The sequence below is a fragment of the Perna viridis genome, chromosome 3 (assembly GCF_037379345.1).
Source record: "Perna viridis isolate PV_CMFRI_1.1 ecotype Kerala chromosome 3, ASM3737934v1, whole genome shotgun sequence".
NCBI lineage: Eukaryota > Metazoa > Mollusca > Bivalvia > Mytilida > Mytilidae > Perna > Perna viridis.
In genome coordinates, this window is record NC_142447.1 from 20,759,956 (window position 1) to 20,772,567 (window position 12,612).

The 12,612-nt window shown below is 31.7% G+C and overlaps 1 protein-coding gene across 32 annotated transcripts in view; it reads left to right on the forward strand.

The window, feature by feature from the left end:
* The window catches only part of LOC148621393 (rho guanine nucleotide exchange factor 28-like), a 145,580-nt gene that overhangs the window by 68,199 nt on the left and 64,769 nt on the right, over nt 1–12,612 (forward strand). For 17 of the 32 annotated variants that reach the window (XM_088575688.1, XM_088575689.1, XM_088575698.1 and 14 more), the window contains 6 exons: nt 5,590–5,744; nt 6,859–6,965; nt 7,459–7,597; nt 8,500–8,533; nt 10,173–10,223; nt 12,254–12,373. In XM_088575688.1, the coding sequence (XP_088431814.1) occupies nt 5,590–5,744; nt 6,859–6,965; nt 7,459–7,597; nt 8,500–8,533; nt 10,173–10,223; nt 12,254–12,373 (606 nt within the window). Of the gene's footprint in view, nt 1–5,589; nt 5,745–6,858; nt 6,966–7,458; nt 7,598–8,499; nt 8,534–9,278; nt 9,297–10,172; nt 10,224–12,253; nt 12,374–12,612 lie in introns of all 32 variants that reach the window. The other 15 variants (XM_088575709.1, XM_088575713.1, XM_088575711.1 and 12 more) reach the window with 4 other exon arrangements.

A 12,612-nucleotide genomic window follows, 5' to 3' on the forward strand; every position in this document is an offset into this window, starting at 1 on the left:
AAGAACCTGCTATTTTATCTTTAATTGATGGCTCTCACCATATTAGGCTGCTTGTTAGTTACATGCGGTATGAAGGAGAATCTGTCCTACTGACCATGACCTCTGTATAAGTATTCCTTGTTGGTATTTGACCTTAGATAGGAATGACCCAATAGGAAACTCGAAAGAACTCCATTGTAATGAAAGGATGTTGAGTCTCACTCAAAAAGATAGGTCGGTAGACTTTGGCTTTCCAATTAATTCAGATTTATCGTTTCATTATAGATGAAAGATTGTGGGTAATATGCTGCTTTGCAATAGAAATTTGATTTAGGGAACATACTATGCCTATTCTGTTATCCTCTGCTGATTATTCCAATATTTTTCTAAACAAATTGTTGTTTGGATACTTGTTAGCATCACTGAGATGGGAAATAAGAAGTGACATGATTATCACAATGACAGATATATTGGATGTAGATTTGAAAATTGCAACCTTTTATCCCCAATGTCAACAAATAAGCCATACTCTTGTCTTGCTACATCAAATCCTGTATAGTGGAAGTTTTGGGAAATATTGAAGCCATTAATTGCATGTTTTTTTCTCAGATTTGCAAGGGTTATTGCTCCTCAGACATTTTTTTTTAAAGTCTTGTTTGGACAATGCTGATCACATTGTGACCTCAAGAAGCCCTTAAAAAATCTTGCTTGACCTATTCCTTTCGAAAAATTGCAAATATATTACTTATTTCAGTATTCTAGGATTCCTATTTCCCGCTACCCGGGGCATGTGAAATTTGGGTCAGGGGAAGTTACGTACTTAATTACACTTTCCCATGGCAAGTTGAAAACTTCATATGCTGTAAAGATTTGTTTTGTTAGGGAAGCAGTCATTGACTGTGGGAAAGTTTTATATGGATTTTTCCCGAGGAAACCTCAATTTCTGAAAAATCCTAGAACACTGTATTTGTGGTTTACAAGTGCTTGGTTTTTTCTGTGTAATTCCAACATTTTTAGATTTTTTTGCAGGGTAACAAAAGTCTTTGAAAATTTTTTTCTTTGTTATCATTCTATGGACTTTTCTTTGTGTAGTCTGAAGTTAGACCAATTTTCACACTGTGTCAAAACCAATTTATTATGGTTTTGAAACAAAATCTATCCAGCTTGAAATATTATTCCACTCCAACACCTCCATTGAAGGATGTCCGCTGCTGTGTTTAAGAATAACAGGCATTTCAAAGGGTTGTGAAATCTTTAGAGATATTTCTTGCTAGAACAATGTAATTAGTACAAAAAATTGATGGGTCAGTATGCTCGTTTTTGAAATATAAGCATTGAAAATTTTGATGGGAAAAGGATTTCTCTTGATTTTACTTGTTTTGTCTTAGTAGGTTTTTATCTATTACAAACCCAAAGAAATAACAAAGGTTTCATAAAAAAAAATTCCATTCCCAAGTATCATTTTAAGGTGTGTTTAATGAAATTATGAAAAGAAAAGTGGGAGTCACTTATCAAAAAATATCAATGCTATGAAATGAATAAAACCAAAGGAGTCTGAACATGAGTAGCAAGCATTCTTAAGCTGTATAACAGCTAGTATTAATGTTTACCATTTTGATAATGCCAAATTCACTTGTGTATACCATAAACTTTAAATCAAACGTGAAAAATGTTTTTAAAAAATTGTAAACAAACACACCCAACACAAAAATTATTCTTGAATTACCTGTGTTTAACTACAAATAGACATAAGGCATTCCTTAGAGACCTAACAAGAATGCCTGTTCAATGGTCTACTGAAATAAACAATTGCTGTAAATAAAAGGCCAGAACTGTTTGCTTGTGCTTTTCCATATGTTTTTCATCCCACACATTTTCCCCACTTTGCATGTGATGAACCTCTCAGCAGATCACCTGTACTGAGAACTCACTTATATTGATAACAATTGCAGATTTATCTGTTATCTGATAATTGGTGCATCATTGCTGTGTCTGCTTAATGGTGCATATTGAGGGTCTTTATGGTTGCTATTAATTTCTTTCACCTTTGAAATTGCATTAAGACCCCTTTGTCTTCAGAGCCTTATGCTTAAAGTATCTATTACCTTGAGATTTCTTGTATTTATGGTGTCTTAACTGCAACTCCGAGCTTTAGGTCTTCTGAGGAAAAAGTGTCTCCTCACTTTAAAAAAGGGATAAGGATTTATTGTTATTCAACCACTATGCCACATCATAAGAGTTTAGATCTGTGGCTAGGCAGCCATAATTTCTACAGGGCCATTTTTAGATCTACTACAAGGCAACCTCAATCTTGTCCATGGACATAAGAACTACAGCTGGGCAAAGTCAATCTCCTATAGAGACCTGAGATCTATGGGCAACTTCAGTCTTCTCCACTGACCAAACATGCATTGCTAGACATTCTCATTGTTTCTTTACAAACCGATTAAAAATATATGGCTGGGCAACCTCAGTCTCTTCTGCTGACCAATTCTACAGCTAAGCATTTTTAATCTCCTCAACAGACCTAAGATCTACAGCTAGGCAACGTCAATATCATCTGTTGGCCTGAGATTTACAGCTAGGCAACCTTTATCTCCTCTATAGACCTAATATCTATGGCTAGGCAATCTTAATCTACTCAGCAACCACAGGCCTAATATCTACATCTAGGCAGCTTCAATCTCCTCCATAACCTAAACATAACAGTTGCCTAGTTAACTTGGAATCACACTGCTTATATCACTTTCTTGATGTGATATTTGTCTCTGAATTAAAAATCTATAGTTCTTTCCAGTGTTTTGCACTAATTAATTTACCTATAAATGTAGCTTCTAGGATTCATAAAGAAAAGTTGCAAAATCTAGGAAAATATACAAATATACCTTAATGTAAGAGATTTAGAAAACCTATATGTAACATTGTAGATTTTGATTTTTATGGTAAATAATATGTTTCACTTTCTAGAATCAAGTTTTTTGCCAGAAATCCAGGTCATACACATGAAGTTGAGTTTTACAGCTGGACTACTGTTTCAGTAAACTCCAAATGTCTTGTATAAATCCCCTCTACCTGAATAAGTTTTGACAGATAACATCCTATCCCAGATTCTTCCATTATCTTATTCTGCCAAATTTTAGATATTACTGTTAAAAAAGAATTTATGTTCAGGAAATATAGTTTTCATGTTAGAGAGAGTTTTCAGATTCTGTATCTGATAAAAATAAATAAAACATCAGAACTAGTTTTCAAACCTCCATTAAGGATAAGGTCAGATATTTATAGTTTCCATAATGTCTGTTAGTTGCAAACAATTTGATACTAGATTCAGTTGAGATAATATTTAATGTGCATAAATGGAAAATTACTGCCATTCCAGAGCCAATAGTTCCAAGCTTCAAAAACCAATGCTGACAGTGAGCTTGTATGAAGTATACTGTTTGAAGGAACATGTTGTATAACTGAACATAAAATTTCACTCTGATGCCATAATTGTTCTTCATAGACAATTAGACTGCATGATTAAGTTGTACAATAGACAAATAGAGAGTAATCTGAGAGAGAGAAGTCTAATACTTCTACTAGAAATGTTATAAGGAAATGTTTTTGTCATATACAAAGAGTGTTATGGTTGACATTTTGATGTTATACTGAAATAAATATAAATTTAGAAATTTACTGATATTGCGGCACATTTCCTCACTATACTGGAGGACAAAGTGGCTTTAAGACTGAACTTTATACCAGTACTGAATAGCTTGTTTTAAAAGCAATATAGATGTATATAACAGTATCTGACCAAAATAACAATACTGGTACATAATGTTGTGAGTGATTAACTGTTGGTAAAGCTGTGCTCTTTGTTCTTAGCAAACTATTGCTAGTACAACTCTCCTTCCTGTGAACAATTGCTGGTACATCTTTCCACTTTGTTCTCAGTGATCCATTGCTGGTACAACTCTCCTTTCTGTGAACAATTGCTGGTACATCTGTCCACTTTGTTCTCAGTGATCCATTGCTGATACAACTATCCTTCCTGGGAACAATGGCTGGTACACCTGTCCACTTTGTTCTCAGTGGCCTATTGCTGGTACAGCTCTCCTTCCTGTGAACAATTGCTGGTACATCTTTCCACTTTGTTTTCAGTGATCTATTGCTGGTACAACTCTCCTTTCTGTGAACAATTGCTGGTACACCTGTCCACTTTGTTCTCAGTGATCCATTGCTGATACAACTATCCTTCCTGGGAACAATGGCTGGTACACCTGTCCACTTTGTTCTCAGTGGCCTATTGCTGGTACAGCTCTCCTTCCTGTGAACAATTGCTGGTACATCTGTCCACTTTGTTCTCAGTGATCCATTGCTGGTATAGCTCTTTTTCTTGTGAACAACTGCTGGTGCATCTGTCCACTTTGTCCTGAGTGGTCCATTGCTGGTACAGCTCTTCTTTCGTTTGTGAGTAACCCATTACTTGTACTGTTTTCCTCTCAGTTCTAATTGAACCATTGTGGTACAACTGTTTTGAGTAAGCTATTGATAATACAATTCTCCTATCTGTTTTGGACAGATCATTTTTTTGGAGAATCAATAATTCCTTTATTGCTGGTACAGCACCTTTCTCTTGTTCTTCTTTATGTTCTGGTAGACATTGTTTGTTGATCACAAGTTTATGTTTTTTATCAGTCATTAATGTCTATAGTATATGTATATTCTAAATGCTATTCATTAGGTTGAAATGTAACATTGTTCAGTTCAATGTTTTGATGCACAGGACCTTCAGTCAATAGATTTTATTCTTTACAGCCAGTTAAATAGCTATCTAAAGAATAGTTTGTTTGTTTGTTGGGGTTTAACGTCCAAGCAGCAATATCTCAAGAATAGAGTTGTAATGAAATTCTTCGGTAGTTAACTGGACAATGACAGGGAGATTTTAACTCTCTACCATTACATAGATGTTTGAATCTTAGTTCTATAAACAGTTTAAATCTTCTTATTATTGTACATTTAAGTAGCTGTCTGTAAGAATCATGCAAAATCTGAAAAATGTGATACACCCTAAAAAAGGCTACATATTTTAATTTTGTAATTAAGTTGTTTTATGGGTCTATAGTATGAATTGTGTAATAATTCATTCAAATCTGCCTGCTCTTAGGAGATAATCAACATTGAAAATCCAATAGATTCTGTTGTATTTCAGTGTCATTTACAGAGTTACCTCCCTTAATCTTGAATTCTACAGTGCATTCTATACAATTTTTATCTCCTATGAGCACAGGTTGTATGAAAAACCAAGTGCTAATTTCTGTTTACTAAAGCATTTTAAACAAAATATCAAAAATAAAAATATGTAGGCTTTCCAACTATATATCACATTTTGCATGATTCTTAGCTGGAATGCTATTTAATTCTTTGTTTAATTTTAGGTTTTCCTTCAGCAGAAATAGTGGTAACAGTATGTTCTCCATACCCCTACTTAAATGGTTGCTTAACATTAACACATTCTTACCATAAAAATCACAGTGACATTGAAGATTGTGATAGAAGATACCATATCTCTGTTTGTGATTTTGTCATACTGATATGGAAGACATACTCCATTTTCTTTTTCAGTGCAAGTTTAAACCAGTTAGATGGAGATGATACAGATGATGACGATTCCTTTCAAGATGCCAAGGAAGATAATTTATCTCCTAATCGACAAAATCCAGTAGACATGGATGCCCTTAGTATCTCCCCATCAGAATCTGGATGCTCAAGTCCTTTTTGTAAGTTCTAAATGTGAAAGTGTTAAAAAATCAATAGACCATGACTATGACGCAATGAATGAAACAGATACAGTATTGTGTTGCTAATGCAACTCCAGAAAAAATGATTGACCTTGTGGTTCATCTAAAACTGACATAATCAAAGAACTTAATATTAAAATCCTGAAAAGACATTTCTGAGTCAATAAACTGTCACTGCAGGGGTATATGCTTGAAGCAGATTTGGATCTTGTATCCGAATGGCAAAATAATTTTGGAAAATCATAGAAAAAAAAATTAATATTCTTTTTGAATGTAGTAGGGACTTTGGATTATAAAAAAGAAAAAAAAACAGTAAAAAACGTGAAAATGTATGAATATAAAGGATGGTACACTCTGATGAAACAGTAGCTTAATAATCCTTTATTTGGATGAAATAGAATTGGCAAGTTGATATGATGATCACAATATTTTTATCGGAAGAAACTGATGAAGAATGGTTCCCAGTTTACCGCTCTGTAAATGTCAGTACTTTATATTTAATCTTTTTATTGATGATTTAAACAAAAAAAATCAATAAATTCAATCAAAATCATGAAAATACCTTGTACAATTTAATGAAATAAATAAATGACTGTTTCTCCTACAAAGAATGTTTAAATTTCTACAATAAACAATATGGTAGGTGTGGGAATTTCAAATGTAGGATTCATGTAATTAAGTAACAGTCTTTGTAAGAATCATGCAAAATCTGAAAAATGTGATACACCTCAAAAAAGGCTACATATTTTTATTTTTGTAATTAAGTTGTTTTATTGGTCTATATTATGAAATGTGTAATTTTTCCTTCAAATCTACCTGCTCTTAGGAGATAATCAGCATTGAAATTTCAATAGATTCTGTTCTATTTTATAGTCATTTACAGAGTTACCTCCCTTAATTTTGAAATTTACAGTGCATTCTATATAATTTTTATCTACTAAGAACACAGGTTATATGAAGAACTGAATGTAAATTTCTGTTTACTATGGCTATTCAAACAAAATATCAAAAATGTTGTTTTTTGTTTTTTTGGGTTTTTTTTGTTTGTTTTTGTTCGTTTGTTTAATATTTTGGATATTGTTTCTATTTATAGACAAAGAAGTTGCAGATGATAGAAGTTTTGAACAAGCTGGGGAATCCCTCATTGGAACACTATACCATCTACAGCAGGAACTGGTTTCTCCTCGGGACAAGAAAAAAGTGAGATTAGTCATAGAAATCTGCAAACTGCTCTAGATTACAGTAGTATTTTGAAACATCTATAATGTTAATGAGAATTTAAACAATAGTGTTTTCTAAAAGAAAAGTGTAAATTCTACATACCAAAAACTTAAATATAATGAACAAAATATAAACAAAAGCAAAATTGTAATGTGTAACAGTCTGCATTAAAAATTCCTTTAGAAAAATACAATTTTTTATATTCCACACTAACAAATAATAATAAAATAAAAAAAAGATTCAAGAATGTGCATAAAAATTCTTTTAGAAAAATGCAAATTTTTATATTCTTTTACACTATGAATTTCTATACATTGTATTTCATTTTACTGTCATTTTTCATTGCTTATATTTATTTTTATTTTTACCCAACCTTTATATTAGTGCTTCAGAATTTCTGTTTTTATAGTATTACTTCCCGTTGATGTCAACTTATAAATCATGGTTACGATATTTGTCTTTTCTCTTTTAGGCTCAGGTCAGGAATTTATCGGAGGAGATCGTTCAGAGTGGTGACTCAGAGGAAGAAATTTCAAAACTGACTGTTCCTCAACATTCCAGTATGACAAAAGCTCAGTCTACACCTTCAATACCACAAGCTGTTTCGTCAGGTACTGGACAAAAAATGAACTCAGGCAAAAATCTCTATAATGCAATCTGTTTCTCATAGAAGGAAAAAAGATAATAAAACTCGGTGTTTACAGCCTTTGCTACTATTTGTCTCATCAAGATAAGAAACTGATTAGTGGCAGCAACAAAATATCTGTATGGAAGTCTTTTGTTTGGTCCTTGACCAAAACGAGGAATTTCTGGCCTCTGTATGTGTTGTTTTGTTTTCACTTTGAGTTTACTTTCATGTTGATGGAGTACATAGAGGAAACTATTTTTCTGTAACTGTGTATAATATTTTGGGGCCACTTGCAGCTTGCCGTGTGATATTAGGGATTTCTCGTCATTCATTGAAGACCCATGGATGGCATTGAGCTGACATTTTTCATCCCTGTGGGGATTTTGTCTCTTTTACATTTACCATTTCCTTTTTCATTATATTTTTGTTTTGTCCTTTGCATACTTATATTAAATGAGTTCAATTTGAATTTTCCTGGTCCGGTTCCTAGGATATGTATATCATATAGGAGTAAAGGTTTTTGATGATTGATTGCTGTATATTCTGATTGGAATGACATGTTGACCTTGGGGTATTCTTGACCTAAAATCCATGAAATTCTCTTTAAACTTATCTTTTTCGATGTTTCATGGAGATATTCATGGATTTTAAATTTTCGAAAAAACATGATATTTTATGGAATAAAATTTTTTCAAGGGTTTGGTTTGTCATGTCATTATGTCTATTGAGTAAAATAGCGAAAAATTTGTACCCTGCTTAATATATTTGGTTCAGTTTCTGTCAGTAGTCCCTTTAGCTGCAATCAATACAGAAAGCTTACAGTCCAGTGTGCAGTTTTTGTAGAAGGTAAAATAGTAATTATTCAAGAGTTTTTGTCTTTTGCAGGTGATAAACTTGGGCATGGTCGAGATCCAAAACAGTATGTATATAATGTCTTCCTGACTATCCATAAAACCTGCAATATCGATATTCTGCATTAACCTCTCTAACAAAACCACTGCTTCAATTGATTTTTGTTAACCCGCGTGCAGTTTGTCATCCTTCATTAAATTATATGTTTTCAATGTAATTTAATGTTTCGAAGTAGGAAGATTGATTTCATGTTATGATTATCCCCCTTTGCCATAACCACTATGGAACCTTAGGTTGAAATTAAATTTGTGGAGAAAAAATGTGAATAGGTTACAATGAAGAAAAAAGCTTTTTTAAATATGACATTTTAGGTAGATCTTATATATGTAACATTATTTATACTAACATTGCAATCCATGTATCAAATGACCTACCCAGGTCTGGCATAAGAAGTGAAAACATTTTTCATTTTCTTTTTTAACTTGAATAATATGCCCCATTACCTAGTGTTGGTTATTTTGTATTTAAAATTTTAAAATAGTGTTGTCTTCAAAGCTTAACATTGCTAAATACAGAAATTAGGACTCCTACTTGTATCAGATGTATTGTCATCCTCTTTTAAGGAGCTGTAGACAAACCTTGAATTTGTAAGGAGTTGTAGACAGTCATTAAATTTTGTAAGAAGCTGTAGACAATAATTAAATTCTGGTACCAATAATTGCATTTGATAGAACAGTGTAATAAAGATACAAACTGTTTGGAGGAGTTGAAATTAACTAATACTATTATTTTTATCCTACACATTCTCACAGAAGAGCGTCATTTTTTCGGTATGTTTCTAAAAATACTCATAACGTATAACGGCTGGGATGTTTTGTTATGAAATTGTCGTATTGGAACGGAAATAGCTCTAGATAATAATATATAACCAATAATCGTTTTATAACATGGAAGTTTTTTTTATTCTAACTGTTAGTTGGTATTATGATGTTTTTATTCATTTATGTTCTATTTATAGTTTCAACATGCATGTTGGTGTTGGCCCATAGTTCAGTATTGTGAAAGTGAAAGTAGATGCATTTCACAATTTTTTTTATAGTTATGTGTATTTAACTTTGTGTTTTTACAGTTCATTCCTTCCCATAGCTTCTTGTTCCTAACCTCAATTTAAATTTTTATTTTTCTTGTAATTGTAATTTACTAAGAATGTGATAACATTTTTTATCTAATTTCTGTTTGAAATCTGTTTTTGCTTAGATTCAAAGAATTTAAATTTCTGTCTATACAAGTAATGTCCTTATTTTATACATTTCTGACATTATTCAGAAATATTTATCTGAGATTTTCAAATTATAGACTAAGTTGTTGAATTCCTCTAAGAGATGATGGAAAAAGAAAAAAAAATCTCAAATGTGCACATTCAGATTATAGGAATTTTAAGAGCAATTTTTGGTGAGCATGTAATAATCTTAAAAATAACTATCAAAATTGTAAAAATCTAAATTCTCAGGAGTAAATAGTGTTAGGATCTGTTTCTCTTATGCTATAAGGTAAATTTTAAGACTTATATATCTGTTGATATTTTTTAGTAGTTACTTTGATTTTTTGAGAATTCAAAATAAAAAAAAAGAATCAGTTGAAAGTTTCTACACCCTTAAAAACACAAACTTAATGGTATGTATGACTAATGGCATGGATGTTTTCAGGCCACACCATCGCTCCTACCTTTACATACAAAAAATTATAGCAGAACATGAGTGAGTTTTTACTTTTGTTTTTGCAAATTTTAATTTACTTCCTGGAACCGCACTATAGTGTATGCCTTTTGTGCTTTTTCTCACATTCTTGTGCAAGGAGTTGATTTATTTATATTTGAATTTTTCTTTCAACACTGTGTATATATTTCTTAACAGGTTTTTTGCTTCGTTATTTTTATATTTTGTGAATGCTATACTGCTGTGCATGTATATGCTGTGAGTTTTGGAGTTATAGGAATGCTGTTGACACTGTGGGTGTTGTGTGTTGATGTAACTGCATGTGAATAATTTTGTTTGATGCTAAACCTAGTAATCTAAATATTGAAACTATAGGACCAGTGACTCATTGTTAAAAGATCAGATTTTAAAAACGAATATTTTTTAAAAGGGTTTTTTTTTTCAACCTGAGTTGATGTTTTCATCATAAAAAAGAAAATACATGTATTTTGGACTTTTTTTAATTTTTAGAGTAGAAGTACATATGAAAAGAATTTTTATTTATTTATTTGGGTAGTAAGCATTTCTTTGATATACAAGAATCAAATACACTACATTTTGTTTGTTTTTTGTTTTTTTGTTGTTTTTTTTGTACTGTCATTTCTATATTGCATTTTCAACCTTGTAAATATAGTATTCCAGGCAGAACCATACCTAATTGAGAACAAATGGTTCAAAGTTCATATTTTTATTGACCCATTCTTTAGTCACTGGTTGATTTATTGGGATTTATCAAAATAATGCATCTAACTCTATATAATACATAAATTGTATCAAAAACCAAAATTTTAATATCAAGAAATGTGTGAAGCATTATTTTGAAATGCCTCTGTTTACTGTCTTGGTTTTTTTATACTGTTAAATACATAATGTGTGGTTTCTGATGCATGAAAAGTTTGGGTGTTGGTTGAGAATATTTGATAGTGGTTGACCATTGGAAGAGGTTGTCACTGGGGTCACTTAAAAAAAAGTTTTCTGCACTCTTTTATATCTTTTATTTTATTATGACTATTCTTGAAAAAGGTCAGTTCTTTATAAGTTTGGATTTACAAATGTTATTGACCTTTGAATTTTCTAATCACTATCCATAATTTGGCTGTTATTTTTCTAAAATTTAAAATTTTGAACTGGAGTGAATTAAGCAACATAATTAGCTTTTACATACTTCTATTTCCATTTTGAAATCTCTTTTTTTTTATCGTGTGTGCAATAGACTTTATACAGTACAATCGGACTCTAATATTGCTATTATGGTATCTGTGATTTTCTTGTATCTGTCAAAGTTTTTCTACATGGAAGTACTTTTTATCACTCTATGCTTTCTCATGCATGAGAACTGATGAGAAATTGGTTAACTTGACATCTGTCTGATTTTGTTATGTGTCTTACTGAAACTGTCTTTCTTTAGCTAAACTTTATTTATCAAAAGGCTGAAATATTGAACAACATTCTCTCAGTCTTTCTAAACTGAAAATTCAATCTAACCATGAAATGGCTGACTACAGAATGATGGAGTTAGTGCTCTTGACAATCAGTTTTTATGAGAAGGTTTAAATACAAAAGACAATTGTAGTTGGCAATTATTTATCATGATTACAATTTAGTTCATGTGATACCATTTCAAAAATTAGTACATTTATGTTTAATTTGTAAAGTTCAGTGAAATGACAGGAGTTAGAATTTGCCTTCAAAAGTGAAAGAATTCGTAAGTTACCAAATTTCAAGTGGTCCACTTAAGGAAAATTAAAACTCTACAATTGAAGGTTTGAAGGACTAGAACCTAGGTAAATTGAATGTCAAATGGTCTTAGATCAGAAATTTAGGGTACTGGACCTCAGACCACCACAAATTTTAACTGAATGTGTATAGTTGAATATTTTAGCAATCTGCATTGTCTAAATAGTTTAGGGCAGATCACAAGTAAACCAATGGTTCTCATATTAAAACGCATTAGTAGTAGTAGCTTAATAGATCTCAATAATATAGAATTGCTGATATAACATTGTACTTGTATAATTTCTCATACTTTATAGCGCTCAGTTCCGCCGTCAAGCGGAAATAGAAGAAGATGACGATGAAAATACCAATAGAATGCTGGGACAAGAAGAGAGAAATAAGAAATCAAAACTCTCTTTGTTAGATTTTCTCAATGAGTAAGTCTAAAATGTGTTGTCAAAATTCAGTGTGAGGTCATTTAACACTGAGGTATTGTGGGCTATATCTTGCCTGTCTCACAAAAAACAGCAATTTAATGTATAATTGAATGATTATCCAATCTTGCTTTTCTTACATTGGCTTTCATACATATAGGCAATTGATGTATTAATAATGGTGGAACTTTATTCAAGATTTTCTTTTGTCGTATGTTTTTGCATTATGAAGAAGTGAAAAT